This window comes from Brienomyrus brachyistius, unplaced genomic scaffold (genome assembly GCF_023856365.1).
Source record: "Brienomyrus brachyistius isolate T26 unplaced genomic scaffold, BBRACH_0.4 scaffold62, whole genome shotgun sequence".
Classification (NCBI taxonomy): Eukaryota; Metazoa; Chordata; class Actinopteri; order Osteoglossiformes; family Mormyridae; genus Brienomyrus; species Brienomyrus brachyistius.
This window is the reverse complement of record NW_026042337.1, coordinates 737,381-761,836: the sequence shown is the minus strand read 5'-3', so window position 1 is coordinate 761,836 and position 24,456 is coordinate 737,381. Positions and strand designations below refer to the sequence as shown.

Below are 24,456 nucleotides of genomic sequence, written 5' to 3'. Positions count from 1 at the left end.
TCACAAAGAAGCCAACCAGACACACACACACACACACACACACACCTAACTCACAAGGAAGCCAACCAGACACCCACACACACACCTAACTCACAAGGAAGCCAACCAGACACACACACACACACCTAACTCACAAGGAAGCCAACCAGACACACACACACACACACACACCTCACTCACAAGGAAGCCAACCTCACACACACACACACACACCTAACTCACAAGGAAGCCAACCACACACACACACACACACACATCTAACTCACAAGGAAGCCAACCACACACATACACACACACACCTAACTCACAAGGAAGCCAACCACACACACACACACCTACCTAACTCACAATGAAGCCAACCACACACATACACACACAGCTAACTCACAAGGAAGCCAACCACACACACACACCTAACTCACAAGGAAGCCAACCACACACACACACCTCACTCACAAGGAAGCCAACCTCACACACACACACCTCACTCACAAGGAAGCCAACCACACACACACACACACACCTAACTCACAAGGAAGCCAACCTCACACACACACACACCTCACTCACAAGGAAGCCAACCACACACACACACCTCACTCACAAGGAAGCCAACCACACACACACACACACCTAACTCATAAGGAAGCCAACCTCACACACACACCTCACTCACAAGGAAGCCAACCTCACACACACATCTAACTCACAAGGAAGCCAACCACACACATACACACCTACCTAACTCACAAGGAAGCCAACCACACACATACACACACACCTAACTCACAAGGAAGCCAACCACACACATACACACACACCTAACTCACAAGGAAGCCAACCACACACACACACCTAACTCACAAGGAAGCCAACCACACACATACACACACACCTAACTCACAAGGAAGCCAACCACACACACACACCTAACTCACAAGGAAGCCAACCACACACATACACACACACCTAACTCACAAGGAAACCAACCACACACATACACACACACCTAACTCACAAGGAAGCCAACCACACACATACACACACACCTCACTCACAAGGAAGCCAACCACACACACACACCTCACTCACAAGGAAGCCAACCACACACACACACACACACACACCTAACTCACAAGGAAGCCAACCAGACACCCACACACACACACACACACACCTAACTCACAAGGAAGCCAACCACACACACACACCTAACTCACAAGGAAGCCAACCACACACATACACACACACCTAACTCACAAGGAAGCCAACCACACACACACACCTAACTCACAAGGAAGCCAACCACACACATACACACACACCTAACTCACAAGGAAACCAACCACACACATACACACACACCTAACTCACAAGGAAGCCAACCACACACATACACACACACCTAACTCACAAGCAAGCCAACCACACACACACACACACACCTAACTCACAAGGAAGCCAACCACACACACACACACACACCTAACTCACAAGGAAGCCAACCAGACACCCACACACACACACACACACCTAACTCACAAGGAAGCCAACCAGACACCCACACACACACACACACACACCTAACTCACAAGGAAGCCAACCAGACACACACACACACACACACACACACCTAACTCACAAGGAAGCCAACCAGACACCCACACACACACACACACACACACACACCTAACTCACAAGGAAGCCAACCAGACACACACACACACACCTAACTCACAAGGAAGCCAACCAGACACACACACACACACACCTAACTCACAAGGAAGCCAACCAGACACACACACACACACACCTAACTCACAAGGAAGCCAACCACACACACACACACACACACCTAACTCACAAGGAAGCCAACCACACACACACTCACACACACATCTAACTCACAAGGAAGCCAACCACACACATACACACACACACCTAACTCACAAGGAAGCCAACCACACACACACCTACCTAACTCACAATGAAGCCAACCACACACATACACACACAGCTAACTCACAAGGAAGCCAACCACACACACACACCTAACTCACAAGGAAGCCAACCACACACACACACCTCACTCACAAGGAAGCCAACCTCACACACACACACCTCACTCACAAGGAAGCCAACCACACACACACACACACACCTAACTCACAAGGAAGCCAACCTCACACACACACACACCTCACTCACAAGGAAGCCAACCACACACACACACCTCACTCACAAGGAAGCCAACCACACACACACACACACACACACACACACCTAACTCATAAGGAAGCCAACCTCACACACACACCTCACTCACAAGGAAGCCAACCTCACACACACATCTAACTCACAAGGAAGCCAACCACACACATACACACCTACCTAACTCACAAGGAAGCCAACCACACACATACACACACACCTAACTCACAAGGAAGCCAACCACACACACACACACCTAACTCACAAGGAAGCCAACCACACACATACACACACACCTAACTCACAAGGAAGCCAACCACACACATACACACACACCTAACTCACAAGGAAGCCAACCACACACATACACACACACCTAACTCACAAGGAAGCCAACCACACACATACACACACACCTAACTCACAAGGAAGCCAACCACACACACACACCTAACTCACAAGGAAGCCAACCACACACATACACACACACCTAACTCACAAGGAAACCAACCACACACATACACACACACCTAACTCACAAGGAAACCAACCACACACATACACACACACCTAACTCACAAGGAAGCCAACCACACACATACACACACACCTAACTCACAAGGAAGCCAACCACACACATACACACACACCTAACTCACAAGGAAGCCAACCACACACACACACCTAACTCACAAGGAAGCCAACCACACACACACACCTAACTCACAAGGAAGCCAACCACACACACACACACCTAACTCACAAGGAAGCCAACCACACACACACACACCTAACTCACAAGGAAGCCAACCACACACATACACACACACCTAACTCACAAGGAAGCCAACCACACACATACACACACACCTAACTCACAAGGAAGCCAACCACACACATACACACACACCTAACTCACAAGGAAGCCAACCACACACATACACACACACCTAACTCACAAGGAAGCCAACCACACACATACACACACACCTAACTCACAAGGAAGCCAACCACACACATACACACACACCTAACTCACAAGGAAACCAACCACACACATACACACACACCTAACTCACAAGGAAGCCAACCACACACATACACACACACCTAACTCACAAGGAAGCCAACCACACACACACCTAACTCACAAGGAAGCCAACCACACACACACACACACCTAACTCACAAGGAAGCCAACCACACACACACACACACCTAACTCACAAGGAAGCCAACCACACACACGCGCACAGTCACCATTCACCATGTGAAGCTGTGAGAGGCCTGCAAAGATAGAACAATTACAGATAACTACACAATAGCCCATATTTCCCCAATCGGTAACAGCATCTGGCAAACCAAGGTCACCTTCACAGTAGCTTATCCAGGGAATTCTCACACCCACAGATCTGCTCTGTCAAAGCAGCACACGGAAAAACAGACTGAGCCAGCTGAAGGTCTTCTGGCATTTAAACCTCATACAGCTGCAAAGATCTGGTATTTGTTTGTGTAAAAGACCCAGACTCAGACGCTACGTTCACAGTCATGCTGAAGTGACGTTTTTGAGGTTTTGTGCCTTAATGTGACACAGATCTGACCTTTTCAGGGCTGTGTGGACACACGCAAATCTGATCTTATCAAATCGGATTTGTGTCACTTTCATATGTGGTACTAAATTGGATACGTATCCGATTCGCGGCCATGCGACCTGAATGTGAACGCTCAGATCGGAATTCATGTGGCTTTTTGCTTATATGCATGCACTGACATCATCAGCCTGCGCCGGCAGGCTCATACCCACACATCTCTTGGTGCAGCAGTTCCAGCAGTAACTGCGAAAACAGAAAAAGCTAGCTGCCTGGCTTTTTTTCATTTTCGACCTGCTCATGTACAGCTGATTCACTGTTTGTCGTCCTCCAGAGCAAAGTGCGATACATGAGTGAGCTACTAGCGCCTCCATTTTTAATGCCATGAGTCGTCCCACAGATATGACGTTTTTTGTTGTTGGTGACGCAGTTGACCCATGTAAAAACGTATCAATGTGCGCATGTGTGACGTTCCGGAGGACCGATGCGTTCACATTGCAGTCAGATACAGGTCACTTATAGTTATGAATGTGAACCGTCAAGATAGACAAATCCGATCTGAGCAAAAAATCGTAATTGAACGATGTGGCTGGCAGTGTGAATGTAGCCTTAGTTGTTTGTGATCAGAGCACAGTAACAGCGAAGTGACAGATTTAAAAACCATTATCCTGAGAAGGATGATGAGAGCTAAGTGGACAAGAAGGCCTGGAGCCCATGGTGGACTGTGGCACGGGTTCGAGACTACCAGAGAAACTGGCGGCACTGTGAGCATCACCCTCGCCATAGCAGAGCTCTTCTGCGACTACGTTATTTAATCTCATAAAGATACAATCTTACACTTCTGTGAACACTGTAAATGTGCATCAGCTGAAACATTTTCTCAAGAGTACAACATTAGCTTAACCTCTGACCTTTCCACCACTAGTATATTCCCTGTTGTACCGCTGCCCCCTATTGATCGAATCCAGTATGTGCACAGAGTGGCCTTCTGCAATGGCATTTCTGACTGGAGGCACAGAGCCACGGACCCCAAACCGCTGACAGAGAGACGCAACACTTTCCAGCTCAGGAGCTTTAATGCTGTCGTCCAAACAGTCGGTGGGCCAGGTTTTTTAGGAAAATGTTTTCAGATATTTGAAAGAGTCCCACAAACATTCATCTGGATATTTGGACTTGAGTTTTCGGTTTCGGAGACTTGGATGTCTGACAGGGCCTCTCGTTTAAGTGCACTTAAGTGGAACGAGTCAGATGAGGAGTGAGCGGGTTCCTTCAGGCCGGATGGTGTGATCCCCATCCTACCAAACACAGCGTGCAGGGCCTGGGCATGGGGGAGGGGTCAACAAAGACCTTCAGACTGCTGTTACTGCTACTGTTGTTAGAATACTGGTTTACAGCCCTCACACTCCCTACCACCCACACACACACACACAGGAACACAGATGACCACCAGCTGCAGCTAGAAGACTCTGCCCTTTTCTTGACCAAAAATTCATCTCTTAAGCCAACTGCAACAATTCTCTGATCCCAGATCAGCTGCAAGGCCGGACATGTGGCCTTTAGCTCCAGAAACAGGCGGCCCCAGACCTCTCTCTGTGGGCTGCTTCCTGAGTCAGGCCTTTAGGATAATCTTCTGGCTGGTGGGATTCGTCAAGGGTGTAGGGCTGCTTTTTACCTTAAGCTGTGTAGGATGGGCTCCCTGCCCCCCGTGACCCTGACCAGGATAGGTATTCAGAAGACGGATGGAGGCTCACCATGCCCCCCACCCCCCCAGTCACGCCCACAGGATTCCTCTGGCTCTGAAGGGTGGATGGTCCTCATTGTTCACAGTGAGGGTCCATCCAAGTCCTGTTGTTTTGAGAACTCACATAGGAAGAGCAATCAGCACCTCCACACCACGATACTCCTCCTGAGCCTGTAAGTTCTCCTCCCTATACCTTTGGAGAAGCAGAAAGGTTTTTACTGCAGGACGGAGAATCAGACATTATGAAAGAGATTTTCACTGTACTTCAGCTCAAAGCAAACCTGTCCTACAAACTCTATTCCTGCACCCTGTAATGAGGCTGATGTGATTCAGCTAGTAAGAAGTGTGACTTAATAGAAAGGCTGCTCCTCAGAATGACAAAGATCGATGCCTGTGTCATGGGTTCGAATCCCACAGACGGCAGAGTAATCGTACTGCTGTCGGTCCTTGAGCAAGGATGCTGGCTCGCTGTCTGCTGCTTTAGACGAAAGGATCTGCCAGAGAAATAAATACATGTTAAACTGTGTCAGGTTCCTGCACAGCGAAGGGAGGGGGAGTTGGGTTTATACAGCCATGTGAAAACGTATTGAAAAATTCTGTCTTTCAACACATTAGGGCAAACAAATATTTAATTTTCGTTGGAAGAATGCAAAATCATTTATTCAGCAAAATTCAACCGAAACGTATCTTTTCTGAGGGTAAAAAGTAAGTACATCCTTACATTTAATACCTGGTATTCATCAACTTAGAGAAATTGCCTATCCCTCCATGAAGAATCCCTTTAACCATGTGATGTTGGTGGGATCCCTCATAAGGCCTCCGGCAACATTTCAGTTGGATTCATTTGACTATTCCATTCCATAGCCCCCCCCCCCCCCCCCCATTTCAGTGTTTTGAGCCACTTCTTTGTTGATTTGCTTGTATGTTTGGGGTCATTATCATGTCAAAAGGCCCACTGAAGGCTGAGCTTCATGTTTCTGACAGACTGCCTCTCATTACGCTTCAGCACGATGTTAATTCACTGTAGGCACCAAGATGGCAGGTGGGCCCAACCCCGAGGCAACAAAACAGCCTCAACCCAAAACACTCCTAGCTTCACAACTGAAATAGGATTCTTTTTTCCCTAGTTCTGTGTTTTATCCCCAAATACGACACCTGGAACTCTGCCCAAACAATTCCACCGTTGACTCATCTGCCCAGAGCACATTGTCCCAGGAGTCGTGCTGCTGTTTAATGGTAAATATCAATCTTGAGTTGATATTCTTAATCATTTACTCCTAATATGGTGCATCTGTCATTACTGTTTAGGTTAAGTGTGGTGATAAATGTAGGGCTACACTAACCTTTTCCTCACAAGAAATTCATATTTTTCTTCATTTTCATTGTATAAAACAGTTAATTATAAAAAACTGAAATGTAACTTTTTCAATGTTATCACATTTCTCTATCAAGATTTAAAATCCAAGCTGAAAAAGACATTTTCTATGGGGTGTACTTACTTTTTCCACACAACTGTCAATCTATCCATTTTCGGAGACCTGAATCCTGGTCGCAGATATGTGAGGCAACGTTGCTCACCACTGCACCAGCATGGCACCCCCATGACTCTACAATCTATTATCACGGAATTTACCAACAAAAGAGTAGGTGAAAGTAAATAAAAAAAAAAAAACACAGCAACGCCCCCTAGTGGTTAACAGCATAAACATTTCAAGCCGAATTTCGAAAAATGTAATCCTTTAATCTCTTTATTTTCACAAAATAAAATACACAAATAAATACATGCTGTCACCCACCCGCTCATATTCAACAGTCATTCACAGGGTCTCTGGACCCTATTCCGAGAAAACAAAGGAAGGACGTTAAGCCAGTCTGACACCTACACAGAGACACCAATTTGGGTGAAACACACACAGCGCGGCCTGCCACTTATTTGCCTGAACAGCCTGTGTGCGTATAGAAACTTCAACTTCAATCTGTCGTAACCACTATCGAATTATCAAAACAATTGCATGACACAGCTAAAGTCACTCTTTTACATTTGCGGAGGCTACATAAAATATCCAGAGGCCCCTAAACGATATGCAGTTTAACGTCGACTCGGTATAAAAGGATTTTCGTGAATTTATGTGTGACAGTGGAGGAAACTGAGAAAGTACTTGTGATGGGTGACTGTTGAAAAGGGGGATGTGGCTCTCGTCACTAAAATGAAACCGCAGACTGATCTATGCGGATCCACAACGCTGTGTCAGCGGTGCTTTTTCCAGGATAGTCAGACATTCAGCCGCATCGAATTGTGTCAAAATGCCGCCCTTTGATGCCCTCGAAGGAGGACTGACGGAGCCTTGAGGGACACGCGCCATTATCGCACCATTACTGCACCAGTGGCTGTCAAACGGAAGCCCCCAGCCACAAAGTCGCCCTGACAGATGAAGACGGCGCTGAACATGAAACGGCTTTCGGAAGAAGAAACTGAAAAATCAACAGAGAACGGCTGCGGCTGAATCAGAGCTGCTGTCAGGAAAATCCCAGCCCGCGCAAAGCCTAAAACCATCTGAGCGAAATCCGCAGCAGCTTCAACATTCATCAGACATTTGCACACGTGTCCGTGTGCCCGATTAGGGACGACAAAGACACGTCAAATCCACATTCACAAGATGAAAGATTCAGAATGAAGTACGGATGTCTAACCCATTACAAACTACTCAGGCTAACACAACACTCAATGTGAAACCTGGCAAAATACGCGCGTTAAGAAGGCAATGCAGACCATATATACTGTAAGAAACAGACGAACAGACCCCAAGCAAAGCATCAGGGTCCTCAGACAGCCGCACACTTCCCCAGTGGTGTTAATTCAAAATCCGAAGCCAGAGAATAGCTGGGATTTACCTCCCAATGCAGCTACAGGTCAAAGTAGGGAGTGCAAAGCGCAGCCGTACTTCATATATAGCCTACGACGTATTAAAATGAAACCCAAAATATGCTACAGGAACACTTTATGGATACAAATAAAAATATATAAAGCACATTAAAAATATACTTTTTAAATAAATAAAAAAGCTTACACAGAATGAAGTCATCAAATTCCTAAATTCATGACATTGACAATATGGCATATATACAGTTTAACTACTATTATGTAACGGATATAACACCATTAAGCCTAAAAAGGAAACCGGAAGAAGGAATCAATTATGAAAAGATGTCGGACAGAGTGTAGGGATGGCATTTCCAAGTTGGATGAAGGACATTATGCTCATTGTGTGCCATCCAGTAGCGGTGCCTGTAAAACCCAGCTTAATTCTGCCCCCTGGTGGTATTAGGGTAAAATTACTATGCCATTTGTCATACTACTCACCAGGCACATTTATTCGTAAGCATTAATTTGCATGAATCAACTCAGTAAGCCTCACCTAAGAGTAAGGGGTTGCATATATTAACTTGGCACACGCTGCATGTTATCCATACACCTTAAAAATTTATCGTAATGCTTGTTAATATTCAGCTAAATGTGAGGTCGTGTGTTATTTGAGCAGAACAACATTGCCTCGGGCTATTAGGAAAAAGACGTATACAATTTCAAAACATGGATAGAGTGCATACCTCTACATTTCTTTGGTGGTGTCCATATGAATCGCAGTGCAAAGAGAAATCACCTCGGCCTTGGTGTACGTGTTTGCCTAGTAGGGTCGCTAAAGTCTGGGAAATTTGTTAATTCCAATATATCCTTGACTATTCCCTTGGAAAGTTTCCAACTTGGAATATTTCCAAAATTCCCCAGCTTAACTTCCCATGACATGGACAGTTTCTGGAAATTTACTACCCCTCTGCAAACCTATTGCCTTTTAGCTTGAAATAGCTAATGAAAATGTAACAAAAAATGTTTTAAAGGACCGCTTAAAGCAAGAATCGCAGTGCGAAAAAGGGGAATTTATGAATGAAACAGTGATGAAACTGAAGAAGAATCCATCCATTATCCACTGATCCTGGTCAGGGTCATGGGTGGGGGGGCACCTTTCCCAGAAAGCACAGATCAAATTGTTCCAATTAGTCTTCATAAAATATATACAGTATGTATCCATGTCACTACAACAACATCTCAGAAAAACAACTTCTGTCTTTCACAAAGACCGGCTGCTGGCCCACGCTCCACACATAACGGTAATGACGTGCCGTCTGAGGTCAGCCCCGAGGCCACTGAACGCCGCACGAAACGAGCAGAGCCGACTGAATCGACCTTTTTCCAACATTTTTATTTCTTTCATCATACAGTCAGTAACAATATTCATCCAATCAATACGAGTTAGAATGACCATAAAAATAAGACTTTCGTTTACAGTTGTACCCCCCCAGTGTCCCACGCGCCCCGTTTGGCCGGGCAGTCCGTCGTGGAGCCCGGTTATGCCCCAGCACCAGACACGCAGGACGAGTATCTGTAGGTGTAGAGCTTGTTGTCTGCCCCCCCGCTCAGCAGAAGCTAGAGGCACAGAAAAAGAAGGGGTAACATCAGACTGGAAAGGGGCAGGTTCACCTGCACACCAGCACACACTTGCTGTAGAGGTCCTACTCAGCTTCGTGTAACACACACACACACACACACACACACACACACACACACACACACACACACGTCAAGACCCCCTTAAAGGGCCAGATGCCTAATTTTAATGCACTTCTAATTAAAGCACAGACTTGGGGTATTTTACATGTCATGCCCAGTTACTGCTCTCTCGGCCCCCCCATCCCCAAAATGACTCACCCCATCTTCCCTCCAGTCCACACAGAACACTTTGTCTTCATGAGCTGCCAGGTCATACAAGGGAGCCTTACAGCTGTGTGCACAAGTCAGGTCTTACAATGAGTTCCAGCATGACATCGCCTGTCACCCATGGCAACACATCACCGTAACGATCACTGCGACCACCGAGGGAGAATTCAAAAGGCATCTTTTGAGTCGTGTTGGACCAGTTTGCTTTCTTTGACAGAGGGGAGACTCACGAACCTCCGTGTGTCCCACAGTTTGACCATGCAGTCCAGGGACCCGGACACTAGCTGCTGCTCGTGCGTGGGAGACCACTGCACCGCCGTCACCCAGCCCGTGTGCGACGTGAGGGAGGACAGCACCAGCGATCCATCTGCAAAGAGCAAACGGGTCACTCAGGCTAAAACGGAGCCACCAGGGTCTGCTAACGGCCCTTCGACAAAGAGCCCCAGCACTGACCCGCTCAGAGACCGGTGACATGGTCGCTCACCTTTGGAACGGGGGTCCCACAGCCGGACATGGCGGTCAGCACTCCCGGAGGCCAGGCGCCGGCACAGCGGGGAGTACGAAATGCAGTTGAACACCTTGCTGCCAGTCTAAATTTCGCAATACCAAGGTACAGAGGAGAAAGAGAGAACGGAGATCAGACACGGACTCTGACAGGAATACACTCCCCTGCTGTTGTACTTTTGGGTCAGTTACCTACCTACCTCAACAGCCATCTGGGGAAACTTAAAATCGTAACCTGCAAGCCTACGGTACATTATATGAACAATACCACCAAAATGGCAAGTCTGAGTAGCGCCCCCATGTATTGATCGGGGAAAAGTGCACCCCTTAAATCACTAACCAGAGTGGACTTCAGGTTCCCGGTCTCTGGGTCCCACAGCCGGATGGTGTGATCCCAGGATGCACTGCAGATCTGCTCGCTGTCACACCACAGCACGGACGAGACCGCCTCAGTGTGTCCAGACAGAGTCATCAGGGGGGTCTACAAAGGGGAAGAGCCCTAAATTAAACTAGGATACACTTTTGAGTTGAGAGTCATATTAGTGCTTAGACACGCGGGCAGCTGGTCAGGGTGCTGTGCCTATAATCAGAAGGTTATCAAGTCAAATCCCAGGGTTGGGCCCTCAAGCAAGGCCCTTAACTCCAATGGCTGGTATGACTGCCAGGGGGCCACAAACTGCAGCCATGCAGGTAGCTCTTTGCATCCAGCTTCTCTCTGAGTCAAGTTTAAAACGCAGCTTTTGTTTGCCCTCAGTGTGTGACTGTGTGCACATGCTGTCATGAAGTCACAGCCCCCCCCCCCAACCCCCCGGCCACAGTCCGTACTCGAGTCAAACCCAGCTTCTCGGTTTTCTGCTTTTTCCGTGGTCTGTCCAGCATCTCCTGGTACTCGTCCTCCTTATCTGTGGGGACTGAAGTCCAAGACAGAAATCAATTGGTATAAAGTTCACACCCAGATGCCTGTTTCTAAGCAAGCTAACAAAAGTTTAGCCGTGTAGAGAGACAGAGAGAGAGACAGAGAGAGAGAGAGACACAGAGAGCTGAAAAACTACTGAACACACACATACCTGCAGACCAGATCTTGAGCATTTTATCCCAGGAGCCACTGCAGAACTTGGGGACAAATATTTAATTATTATTAAAAACAGTCTAAGTGCTGGAGATGAGTGACTGAAGTCTAAGGCCAAACGTGAAGCTGCTGTACGGCCTGTCACATGGTACAGAGAAGGTACAGACTGGATTCGATCCTGCCATGTTCCACCTGGCGATCAGAACAACCCCATGCCTCTGTTTTATTACCACCCTGCCATGACACGGACCAGGAGAAGTGGATGGATGGAACGGGGCATTTTACTCCAAGAGTCCTCAGACAGTTCAGGTACCAGAGAACCAGTTTGGGTTCACACTCCATGCCACAGTCAGCTCAGACTCACCTCTCCATACTGGGGTGGGTAAGTTCTTAATGAATGTGGGTGGGTTATTAATAGTAACTGTGTCTCTGTGTATGGGCCCCCCCGCCTCACCTTGGTCTGCGTGGGGTCGACAGCGACGGCGTCCACACTGCCGGCGTGACCTCGACAGCAGTGGTGGGCTTTCACTTTGTTTGTCTCCGAGCTCCACTCCCACAGCACTACTGTCTGGTCCAGGGAGGCGGTGAGCAGCAAGGAAGTCAACCCGTCTGCGGGGGGGAGGGGGGGGAACACAGCACCCATCAGGCAGGACAGACACCCCTCACATGCCGAAGCCTATGAACCTAGAATTCCATCCCAACGAGCAAAAAAAAATCATGTCACCTCTCTTCACCCAGGCCACGTCCTTCACCACGTCCGCGTGACCCGCCAGGGTCATCACAGCGTTCCCCTCCGGCGACCAGATCCGCGCAGTCTTATCGTAGGAGCCGGTCAGGATCCTGCAGGAGGTGCCAAGTCAATGACAGGCTACATTCCACCGGCAGAGTGGACCCTGTCACTAGAGGCCGTTGTCACCCTTTCCAGTGGCCCTCAGAGGTCACAGAACCCCCTGCCGTTACCTAGAGCCATGCTGACCTCCAGGAACCTGCATTTTCTGCAGCAGGCCAGGCAGCGTTCTGCAGTTTGACCGAATTTCACCAGTTCCTGATTCCTTACAGCCACGAAGTGCCAGACCACGTATAGTAACAGAGTGGGGTCACCGAATGCTGAGGCGCATAGTGCGTACGAGTCACCAACGCTCTGTTCCCTCAGTAGCTACTGAGCTCCAAACTTCCTCTGGCATTAACTCCAGCACAAAAACCGTGTGCTGGGAGCTTCATGGAATGGGCTTCCATGGCCGAGCAGCTGCATGCAAACCTCAGAGAACCAAGCACAATGCCAAGCGTCAGATGGACTGGTGTAAGGCACCCTGTCACTGGACTCTGGAGCAGTGGAAATGTGTTCTGTGGAGTGACGAATCACACTTCTCTGACTGGCAGTCTGATGGACAGGTCTGGGTTTGGCAGATGTCGAGAGAACGTTACATCGAGTTGTTTGGGCTAGGAACCTTAACTCCAGTGAAGGGAACTCTTAATGCTTCAGCATACCAAGACATTTTGGACAATTCTATGCTTCCAGCTATGTAGGGACAGTTTGAGGAAGGTCCTTTTCTGTTCCAGCATGACTGTGCCCCAGTGCACAAAGCAAGGTCCATAAAGACATGGTTGGGTGAGTCTGGTGTGGAAGAACCTGACTGGCCCTCACAGAGCCCCAACCTCAACCCCACTGAAAACCTTTCGAATGAACCAGAAGAGAGATTGTGAGCCAGGCCTTTAGGTTCAACATCAGCCTGACATCACAAATGCTCTTCTGGATGAATGGGCAAAAATCCCAGACACACTGCAAAATCTTATGGGAAGCCTTGTGGGGACAACTCCATAGTGATGTGGTCGCTTACCACTCCATGTCAGCCTCCACGGAGCTGATCCAGTCGTCGTGCATGATGCACTCCTCAGGCTCCGGCGCCGTGAATCTCTGCACATACTCAATCTCCACCACCTCTTCCTGGAGACAAAGGCAATGCAGGTGAAGCACACACAGCTACCTATTCATCGTTTTACATGTTTGGCAAGGGCCCATCACCCTCACGTTTCAATCAGTTAACCAACAAACAAATGAATAGCAAGAAGAGTCATTATATCGTAGCTGGCTGGTTAGAGTTTCTTGAATAAGGAACGTTTATTTAATAATGTAGTGACTGTTTCTGGCCAACAGGGGGCACCGGGCAATCACGTGGTCTGAATGGGGGTAAACACTGCCGCCCTGATTGAGCCTTATACCAATATGCCAGTGTGCCTGGCTGCCCCAGCAACTATCCTTACCGTTGCGATGCCCTCGGCTTCCATGTGATCAACCAACGGCATGCGAAGGAACTGTCCTCTGACCAAGAAGTCAAAGTCAACATGGCTGTGGGCAGCTAGAATGAACAGGGAGATCGCAAAGTTAACCCCCCCACACACACACACACACAGTGCGCTGGGTCTATCTCAACCCAAGGCTGGCAGGGTGAGGCAATGGCTTATGCCTGACCCGCGTACCACGGCCTTACCGTATTTCGCTTGGAGCAGCTTGTTTATGACGTCACTAAGATCCTTTACCTCCGATGAAGCTGGGATGGAGAACGGGACGTCATCGATTTTATACCTAAAGTGGTGAAAATGGTGATAAACTGATCGTGCAAGCCTTCACCTTCTGGACTAAAGAAACGACAGCCATCTATCCCATCAATCGTATACTGGTTACGGAGCGACGTGATCTGGAGCCTATCCAAGGCAGCACATGGCACAAGGCTGAGATAAATCCTGAACAAGACGCCAATCTATCGCATCACATGACCACAGACCACGGGCAACAGGGACACCAATTAAATGAACCGCATGGCGGCGACAATCTCACAGTATTCAATTCAATACAAGACGAATAAATGGGATATATGTGTGCGTAGTTACACTAGGTACCTAATTTCTAAAGCAGATAATTCTGTTAGACACAAAACACAGAAAACTTGTTAAACTAACAATAACTATGAACACGCCGAGCCGAAGTCAAATCGACTTACTTTTCATTTTCTGTGAAGAATCTCGCTTGTAGTTGAGACATTTTGCCTTTAATTTAAAGCTGCTATTCTATTAATTATTTAGATTTTTGGTCCCTGGAAAAAATTAGGGTCTACCCGCGCAGGACGAAAACACGCCGATCACTAGCGACTACTAGAAACATGTGCGCCACTAGAACCATGTGTGTCTAATCGATCGTCACGCGAACTATCGTAAAAAAACACATCAAACGTTGTTATATCATAGTTCGCAAGTAAGGCGGTTAGTGGTATACAAAATTAATGTCTTCGTTCGATAGTTTCTATAGATATTCCCTTTCCGACTCTCAAATTTACCGATACGCTGTAAAGAGTAACGGTAGCCGAGGAGTATCAAATAAAAACGCGTTTTCAAATATGGAGGACGCAGGTGTGCACTGCACGTAAAACGTCAATGTGAATCGATTCTCTTCTGTAGTCACATGACTGATAATTTGTCCAACGTCCTGTAACTAAATGTTTGTCCTATGGCTTTTTAACCTGTGTTGAATTACCCAGTCTTCAGGAAACACACAAGTAAGCATCTCTTTGTAATGAGTACTTGTACAAAATGACAAAAAAACCTTTTGAATCCTACATTTCAGCACTAAACAAATCTTGAAAACCCCCAAAAAAGGCATCACTTAATTTATCCAACAATCTGATGTTTGATGGTTTTGGGGGAGGGGGGGGGGGTCGTCCCAGTCATTTAGCTTTGCTGGATCCTTATCAGGTGTTTCATTGTCAGCTTAGGCAAACCTTCTGTTAGGGGCTTCCTACTTTTAACTGTTAAGTAGCAGGTAGAGAAGGCAATTCCTCTAAATAAGGAGCACATTTATTTAATATTTATTGTGACCAGAACAGATACACTGTTTCGGTGGGGGGTGGGAGGTACACTGATGGGTGTACATCACAGCCTTCCCATATGACATATTTCAACAGTGAAAGTGGAATAAATCATATGACAGTGTAGCTTTCCTCTAAATTGGGATATAAATGGGATGCAAAATACTGGAGGTATGACAATACTAAATACTACATAATAAAATAACAATAAGTACCCTTTTGTGCAAAAGTAAATTGACAGGTAACCCACCCCATACACAGAATGAGCCCATTCCAGTAAGATTCAGCTGAATCTCATTATCTAAAAACTGCTTAGAAGCAGATGACTTACAAGTCAGTTGTTCAGAGAAGCGGGAGGCAAAGCATCCTGAATTTTCACTGGGATAATGTTCTTTACTGCTCCCTTAATCACACCTCTGACTTATTAGAAGCTTTTCATCATAGACACAGGCAGGACTCTGCACCACTGGAGGGTCCAACCAGAGGTAATATTCAGGGTGTATTTGTGAGACATTTCAGCTGGGGGTGGGATTTGGCCTCCCCAACACCGACTCCTACTTGTGCTGTTTTCGCATTTCACAATGATAAACTAGTTCAACAACACAGAGAACAAAAACTAAATGGATCAAGTGAAACAAAGAGGTCTTTATGTATCAGGTCACCCTTCTTTCATATTATTGAAACACGATTCATTAATACCTTCATTTAACTTTCATTTACTTTATAAAAATATATATGCGCATGTCCTATGTCCTTCCATTGCTATCACCATGGGGTGCGATTTGTCTTAAAATCTGACCGTTTCCAGACTATCACCCATTTAATGAGTAGATGAGATCCATCAAATATTTTTCAAGTTATCAGGCTAACGAGAAATGCCTGTGGCGGCAGCGGACTGGGCTCAAAATCATCGGTATTCCCAGTCTGGGAAATACAGTTACTAATTGCTTAAAACAAAGCAATTTTCCTTTAGATAAAGATTCTGTGATTTTTTTTTACTTTGGGTACTGGTGATTTTTCTCTCTTTCTCCTCCCCAGTTCCTCTAACTTCTTCCTGGAACCCGAGGGGAGCGTGGCATCACCAGAGGGGTATATAGACTATTACCTCCCTGTAATGTAACAGGATATGATGATACCAACTGACACCATGATACTGTGATCTAGAGGGCCAGCTGATAGAATGGTTGCGTACTTGAACACCAGAAGCAAAATCCAAGAAGGGGCCTTTACCATTTGACTTTTGGGGATGGCACTTAACTTTATCCATGCAAACCAAGATCCATGACATACTGAGCTTCAAGTTGACCCGAGGTAAACCGACCTCACAAACAAAAAAGATCCAACGTTGCCAACTCACTTGTGCTGATTTTCATTAATTCATCCCCCAAGTGGAACCCGAGGTTCATAAAATTCAAAAACTGTGGTCAAGGTTCACCTCTTTTGCTGATACTTCCCACCTTCGCCAGAGCTTCGCCCGATTCACTGCTGCACCTGATTTAAGGTGAGAAAGGCAGATTATCACACAAGGCTATGAGGCAGAGTGAGACTTCGAAGCTCTTCGGACGCTCTGGATCATTGCTTGCACCTTCGTGTTTATTTACTTGTGTGATATGCATGTGTGTTACTCGCTAAAAAAGGTGTACAGGTGTCATGCCTGGCAGAATATGAACCACGCGCTAATTTTGGTTGTTAAACCGTTGTTCAAATATAGATTATTCTTCCTGAATCTATTTTCTGTTCAAATTTTTCAAATATCTCTAATATTTGTTGCAGCACTGCTTAGCAGCCTCCCAGAACCATTAAAATGATGAATATTAAATATGAGCACTTCAAAGAGAACAATCAGTCGCATCTGTGATTATACCGATCTCCCGTATGCTCTTGTGGTAGGCCAGCTTGCCTGTGATGATTCTTCCGAACTCTGGGGAATGCCAAACATGCCATTCCAAGGAATCCAACTCCAGCTGGTAAACTGGCATGCTTACTTTCAAATGCCACGAAGAAAAACATTTGGCATCATGCGCTAAATGTGACTCACAGATGCAAACAAATGGGTACGGTGCATTACAGGGGCAGAGCTAAACGGGGTAGGAGAAGATGGTCGATCCACCAGACTTCCTTCCTTCCATCCATCCATCCATCCATCCATCCATCCTCACATTAGACAGAGCTCTAATTAAATGAGCAAAACATGCATAAAGACCAAAAGGCTATATTCAGGAAATCAAACAGACAAACATGTAAAATACAGACACTCAAATATATTCAATGTACTTCATTTTCAGCAAGTCTATAGCACTACAAACCCACTACAAACCCACTACAACGTTATATCTGTCTTTTTGGTATAAATGTGTTGTAATGAGTATTACTGGCACATCTAGTACTGCAGATGCAACACAAAGCAGAGGATGTGTGAAACATGGTCCCAGACTCACCTGTGAGTCAGGCCTAATGACATGGGGGCTGCCTCCCGCTGGGGGGCCCCTGTGCTCCGCGCCTTCCATCAGACTGCCGATTCCCCTCAACAGCTCAGCCACAGCCAGACCGTGAAAGCAGTTCAAGATTAAACTTGTCCTGCAAGGGACGGAAAAGTTATACAAAATAAGATAGGAAGTATCTAATATTCTCGAGGTGGACGAAGCCTCACATGTTTCCGTTGCCTTTAACAAAAAAAAAAATAATAAATTAAAGAGTGCCAAATGTAAGTGCCAGGTTTATTTATTTATTTTTTAACATTATTTGAAAAGCTGCTACTTTATGTCCCCAATTAAGCCAGATCAGGCACTTATCATGCATGCAACGGTTTAGCGAATTTAAAGACGACGACAACACTGCATATAAAAGGAAACGCAGCTGCTTGCTGGTTAGCATCCCACGCAGTGATCAACCCACTCTGATGACTCCCCCAAGCTTGGCATCGCTGGCGACGAGCGCTTCATGCACTTCCGTAAGAATGTGTTTTTTTCCCCCCCAGAACCTTCTTCAGACTCTTACCGAGCTTCCCCCCATGAGTACAGAGGCAGCTAAGAAGGGACGGGGGTTTATGATATTACCAAAATGCTGTGTCATTTGCTGCTACAAGCTAAAGCTTCTGTCATGTTCTGGAACTTCGCAGCGTTTCACGCTGAATAAAAACAAAACTAGGTAAATATTCACCTTCTCGCCAGAATCAGATAAATTTATTATACGAAAGTCAAGGGTAAACGTCAGACTTTTCAAAATGCATTAAAATCTCTTAGATTGCACATCAGTTGTTGATGTCCTATTCATACTGCAGTTTAGTGGAACGAACGAACAAACAAACAAACATTGTTACGCAACCACTGTGTGATGTAGTTGTTGTTTCCAACTTCTAACCATAATTTAACATCTAATCAGTCTGGTTGGATTAGATTCAGTTACATTCTTTGACAATGCAGTTATGAACAAGTACGTCGGATATGCACTAGGGCGTAGATCTGGGTATGGGGACATGTCCCTATCAATATCGTGATAGTTCTGAATTGTCAATACCAATATTTTTAGCGATCTCCAAACTTTTTTACATTAACATCCTCGAAGTAGAAATAAGGGAATATTTCCTTCTGCTGGCATTTACATACTCTCTCTCACATTTCCATTACTCAAAGGAACTTGTTTGTAATATGTATTGCCACAATACTGCAGAAATTGCTTGGAAAAACATTTTCTGGTGTTGCGTCTCATTGCAATACACAAATGCAAAATGCAGAGGTGCGACAATGGAGATGAGGCCTTCCTTTAACAAGTTCTTAATAGGCACTGCCATTAAACCAGACGGGAATCCTCATATAATAATAACCATAAATTAGTCAAACTTTACCTTTGCTATCATATACCTGGACCTAAATTATTAAGTTAGCATTGTTTTTGGTAATTTAATGACTATCAATAGAACTACTCACCGCAAAAACTGCAAAGTCGGCTGCTGTCTCAAACAGCACCAACATTTTAAACAGTAATTATTTTCTGTATTTTATTTAACAGTGATCCATCAAATCTGAAGCATTTTTTCCACTTCTGCGTATCAATGCATATTCGTGCCATATACAGGCAATAATGTGCCGCTCCTGAGTGTGGCCTTGGGGTCCTGTAGCCGCAAGAAGTCGCCATCTTGGTAGGGTCAAACAAAGGGGCACTCCAGGGCTGGCCAATCTTATTCAGAAGGTTAGATTATCCCTAGTTAGATTACCAATTAGAAGACTGATTGACTAAAGAGACCTCACACCTAGGTTTGGACAGCTGACCTAAAGGTTTCCTTAAAATCCTGTATACACAGGGGCCCTTTGCTGATATGATTATAGATTATACCCTTGGTAAGACTTTAACTTGAATAATGTAACATGGTCTGATTTCTCCAGTGGAAACGTCAAGAGGACCACCTATCTATTTATCTGTCCTCTATTTTTTGAAAAGGCTTTGTGTACCTTCAGTATTATTAGAAAAATCACATGTTATTACGAAAGAGCATTATAATACATATAATAATATTGTCAATTAAAATAATTTACTTTTCTTTTCAAATATAGTAAAACACCCATGAGTCACGTAAAATTTAAATCGAACTGTTGCCGACGGACGGAGATACAACCAAAGGATGCTGAAATATTCTAAGCACACGATCTGTCTAAATCGATATTTTCTCTTACTTTGCAATAATGTGATGCTAAAATTTTTTACATTTTTTTTTACACTTTTAACATTTACCGTAATTACTGCTTAGCGATTTCTGAATACTGTACCTCTTTCGCATTCTGTCAAAAAATGTTTTATCTGCCTGAGCTTTTAATCAGCGACTCAAAACCTCCATCAGTCTATCCCATGTGAACTACAGCAGTCAGTCAAGCGTCGTCACGCTCGTCAGAGCACATCGTACCTTTGATTGGTTAGAGGTTCGTTCCTCTCTTTTATTTTTTTCTTCAAATGGCGAGCAAGCTGGCCAATGAGGTAACATAAGACTCCGGAAGTCCCGCCCCATACAAATGAGGTCAGACCCTGTTTTTGCTTAGTGCAGACTCAGAAAGAATACACAATACATCTATATTGAAACAAAAGTGAATCGAAACGTTTTACCTCCAAACTAAATACCATGTCAGATACGGTAAGTGTGACCTGCTTCAAAACGGTCAGGAAACGATAGTTGAGGGGCTTTAGGATCGAGGCCGAGTCGAGATTGCACTTGCCAGTCTGGCTCGCTGTTTGTGTTTGTGAAATCCGGAGCATGTTTGGAGTGCTAAGCGGTAATGGTGCTTTCTGCTTTGTACTAGTGTGCACTCTGTTAATCACTGCTGGTTGGCGAAATATCGATGCACTCCTGTCATACACCGTGTAATTCCTCACACTGGCTGCTCGGTTATGAGAAGCTGGTAATACACATCCTGTCTGGTTAGTCCGTAGCTGGGTCTGTGCCGATGGAGTATCACTCTGCCCTGATCTTTATCTAGAAGACAAATGCACATGGAAACGGTGCCTTTCTGTGTAGCGCTGTACAGAAGTTTAAGCAGCCCAGCTTGCCATGTACCGTTAAAGTGGCTGGGGATGTCCTCCGTGCGGATCTGCAGGGTTAAAGAAACGCAGCATTGTGGCTTCGTTTTAACCTCAGTTTCGTTGGATGTGGGATGTACTAAGGAGGCCTGTAGATGCATGCTTATGAGAAATCCGAGGTAGATGGTTGTGCGTACAAAGGCTTCATTCTCAGATGCGGGTGTTTTTCCCCTGCCCTTGTTTCCCGTTTCAGGTATACGGCATGACGTGTATTCTTGAATATTAAAATATAAGTGAAACCGCAGATTTAATATATTTGGATTGAATTGGATAAATTGAGATGTTATAGCATTTTGAAAGGTTCGAAACAGAGATTAGGACGGGGTGAAGAGTATCTCCGTGTCCAAACTGGAGATGCAGACAGGCATACGTAAGACAGGAGGCCGGATCTCCCGTTTGGAGGCAGCAGGGCTGAGGTGATGGTGGAGCTATAGAAACGCTCACCAGCGTTCACATTCATAATGTGTCATTGGAAACGTGTGATTATTGTTCATCTTTACATAAATAAGTCCAGAAGTAATGTAGGAGGACCTGTGCATGTTAGTGTTCTATATTCTAATTTTATGCTGGTATGATGGAGGAGCCAATATGAATTACCCCCACACATGCCACCTCAGGGTGCTTAGATGGTTATGCGTGAAACATCAGTTAAGCTGCAGTAAGTGTTTGTGTATGACTAAGTAGGAAATTGAATGTCATGCTGTCTGGAACATGCTATAGATGCTGTAGGCTTCAAAGCCTTTTACGTAATAGATAATAGCAAAACTGGAAGTCCCTTGTGAGCTTTGCAGGGTGTTATGGCAGTTCAGTGCATATGCAAATCTTAGGAGTGGTGACTATGGTTCCGAAAACACAGCCTCTGATGTGTGATGCTTCCACATGCGAATAACTCCTCCATCATTGCAGGAGACAAAACCATCAAGCCAGGATGCAGGGGACAGAAAGGATGGGGAGTACATCAAGCTGAAGGTGATTGGTCAGGTAAGATGGGGGTGGGGTGACAGGGCGGAGCACAGACTGAATGTAAGGATAATGTTCTGCTGCAGTATGTAGGTGTGGGTTGGTCTTGCAGGAACAGGAGTGTCATTAGGGCTCGGTCACATGTGACCCCTGTGTTTGCTTTTTCTTCCATTCCTCAGGATAACAGCGAAATTCACTTCAAGGTGAAGATGACGACACACCTGAAGAAGTTAAAGGAATCATACAGCCAGAGACAGGTAAACGTGACCAGGGTTCTTTTCACCATTACTCCCAGTTAGCCCAGAATTCATCACTCTTCTGAATATAAATATAATTTTGTTTTCTTTCTAGGGTGTTCCCATGAATTCTCTAAGGTTTTTATTCGAAGGACAGAGAATTGCAGACAACCAAACCCCGAAAGAGGTGCCTAGTCTTATCTCAACCTGCCAATTCCTTTGAAATTTTGTAATCTCTTTTTTTTCCAAGTTTTATAGCAAAATAAGAATATTAAGCGAATATGATGTTCATAACCCACTCTTCGTCCTTGGTTTCAGCTGGGAATGGAGGACGAGGATGTCATTGAAGTGTATCAGGAACAGACTGGTGGACTCTGCAGTATCTAGGCTTTCGATATTTCCTCCGTCTTATTTTTTTTAATATATTTTTTTGTTGTCGTTGTTGCTTTTTTGTGACCTTCTTGCTAAAAAGCGGCTGAAAGCATCCAACTTCAAATCATGGTGGTTCCGGCGAGCTGCTGCCCGTGTGAAGGTGATGAAGAAACACCAGGAAGTTCTGAATTCCCCTCTAGTGCTCTCTCTCTTTCTCTCTCTCTCTTTCTCTCTCTCTCTCTCTCTCTCTCCCCCCTCTCTCTCTTTCAGTCTTGCTCTTTCGCTCGCTCGCTCTCTCTCTCTCTCTCTCTCTCTCTCTCTCTCTCCCTCTCTCTCTTTCAGTCTTGCTCTTTCTCCCCCTCTCTCTCTTTCTCTCTCTCTCTCTCTCTCCCCCCCTCTCTTTCTTTCAGTCTTGCTCTTTCACTCGCTCTCTCTCCCTCCTTCCCCTTCCTTCCCCCAGAATACAGTGTACTGAAAAAAAAGTGGCCAACCGTTTGCTAGGAGACACATCGGCAACGAAGTGAGGGGATGTTATTCCTTGAAGGGGGGGAATCGGATCGTCTCCCGCTGGGTCGCCGCTGTGTTCTAAGATGCCCAGAATGGCTGAGGAGCGGAGCCCCAGACTGTGATTCAGGGGAAGCCCCCCCAGACAAAAATGGCAAAGACCCTCTTCAGACCAATGCAGCCTCTTAGCATCTCGTTCAGGAAGGACGCAGCACAGGTCTATAACTCCCCCCCCATCCTTCATTATACAAACTTTGCTTCACACATTCCCATTATTGAACAGCTCCCCCTCCAGTCCGATTTAAAACCTTTGATCACAGAATGAATTTCCTTGATATATGGAAACTTGACTGAACGTATGCGATCTGGCAAATGTGTAGAGAAGGTAAATTGTGTAAGATGTAGAGGAAAAGCTAAATTACTGTCCCAGTAAATATTTTTAGGAAATTTTTTATATTTATACTGGTACACTGTCCCCAAGTTCATTACTTAGCAAACTTCATTTTCCTGATGCAGTGTCTTACATCCCATATTAATACGGTTCATACACACTTGGCTCTTTTTAGTTAAAGGACTTGACTCATCTCGCTGCTTCCGGGCTTCTGAGATAATCAAAGTTATGCCGGAAATCCTCTGTTTGCGGTACCGGGTCAGGAACGGCAGCACCCCACTGTGTTAGCATATATCGCCTCGCCGGAGTGCCGGCGATGGTGCACAGTGATGATGTCATTGTACACGACTTCTCTTGCAGTGAGGGGAAATTTCTCTGGATGGCTTGAGGCTGTATAACAGCTTTTTTTTTTTTTTTTTTCTTAATTTTATTTGTTTTTCCAATAAAACATTGTACAAAAAGGGCCTCCTTGCTTTCTCTGCTATTTTATTATTTTGTTTTAATACTCCCTTCTAATGTTATTTGCAGTATTTTTGGGATATTCCTTTCGGTCACTCGAAGGTAAAAATGAAAGTTATGTGCTTTCTGTTGCGTACGAGTGCATGTTAGGTAGCCAGGGACTGGTTAAACACTGATGTACGTGGTGTTTGCTTGCATGTTGCAGAAACGCCTGTCTCAGCGTA

General features: G+C 45.5%; 2 protein-coding genes across 4 annotated transcripts; one reads left to right on the top strand and one right to left on the bottom strand.

Annotated features, from left to right (window-relative positions):
- Window positions 1-9,781: 9,781 nt before the first annotated feature.
- Window positions 9,782-17,829, bottom strand: wdr12 (WD repeat domain 12). 2 transcript variants are annotated; one of them, XM_049001910.1, is made up of 13 exons: window positions 17,181-17,829; window positions 14,375-14,469; window positions 14,148-14,242; window positions 13,724-13,830; window positions 12,610-12,725; window positions 12,340-12,494; window positions 11,884-11,929; window positions 11,642-11,727; window positions 11,157-11,297; window positions 10,797-10,902; window positions 10,547-10,679; window positions 10,304-10,376; window positions 9,782-10,021 (listed from the first exon to the last, which is right to left on the bottom strand). In XM_049001910.1, the coding sequence occupies exons 3-13, from the start codon at window positions 14,187-14,189 to the stop codon at window positions 9,944-9,946; spliced, it is 1,083 nt and encodes a 360-aa protein (XP_048857867.1). In that variant the 5' UTR covers window positions 14,190-14,242; window positions 14,375-14,469; window positions 17,181-17,829; the 3' UTR covers window positions 9,782-9,943. The 2 variants fall into 2 exon arrangements, with proteins under 2 accessions (XP_048857867.1, XP_048857866.1); XM_049001909.1 differs by lacking the exon at window positions 17,181-17,829 and adding an exon at window positions 14,885-15,772.
- A 785-nt stretch (window positions 17,830-18,614) lies between these two features.
- On the top strand, window positions 18,615-24,237 carry LOC125725197 (small ubiquitin-related modifier 1-like). Of its 2 annotated transcripts, none has more exons than XM_049001911.1 (5): window positions 18,615-18,695; window positions 22,217-22,291; window positions 22,450-22,527; window positions 22,622-22,693; window positions 22,825-24,237. In XM_049001911.1, the coding sequence occupies exons 1-5, from the start codon at window positions 18,645-18,647 to the stop codon at window positions 22,891-22,893; spliced, it is 345 nt and encodes a 114-aa protein (XP_048857868.1). In that variant the 5' UTR covers window positions 18,615-18,644; the 3' UTR covers window positions 22,894-24,237. The 2 variants fall into 2 exon arrangements, with proteins under 2 accessions (XP_048857868.1, XP_048857869.1); XM_049001912.1 differs by lacking the exon at window positions 18,615-18,695 and adding an exon at window positions 20,733-20,867.
- The last annotated feature ends 219 nt before the right edge of the window (window positions 24,238-24,456 follow it).

Coding starts and splice junctions, on each gene's coding strand:
- wdr12 (XM_049001909.1), bottom strand. CDS start 14,925: ATGTCTCAACTACAAGCGAGATTCTTCACAGAAAATGAAAA. Junction 14,470..14,884: donor TTCTTCACAGAAAATGAAAA/GTAAGTCGATTT, acceptor TCACCACTTTAG/GTATAAAATCGATGACGTCC. Junction 13,831..14,147: donor AAGCCGAGGGCATCGCAACG/GTAAGGATAGTT, acceptor CTTTGTCTCCAG/GAAGAGGTGGTGGAGATTGA.
- LOC125725197 (XM_049001911.1), top strand. CDS start 18,645: ATGACTCCCCCAAGCTTGGCATCGCTGGCGACGAGCGCTTCATGCACT. Junction 22,292..22,449: donor AGCTGAAGGTGATTGGTCAG/GTAAGATGGGGG, acceptor TCCATTCCTCAG/GATAACAGCGAAATTCACTT. Junction 22,694..22,824: donor ACAACCAAACCCCGAAAGAG/GTGCCTAGTCTT, acceptor CCTTGGTTTCAG/CTGGGAATGGAGGACGAGGA.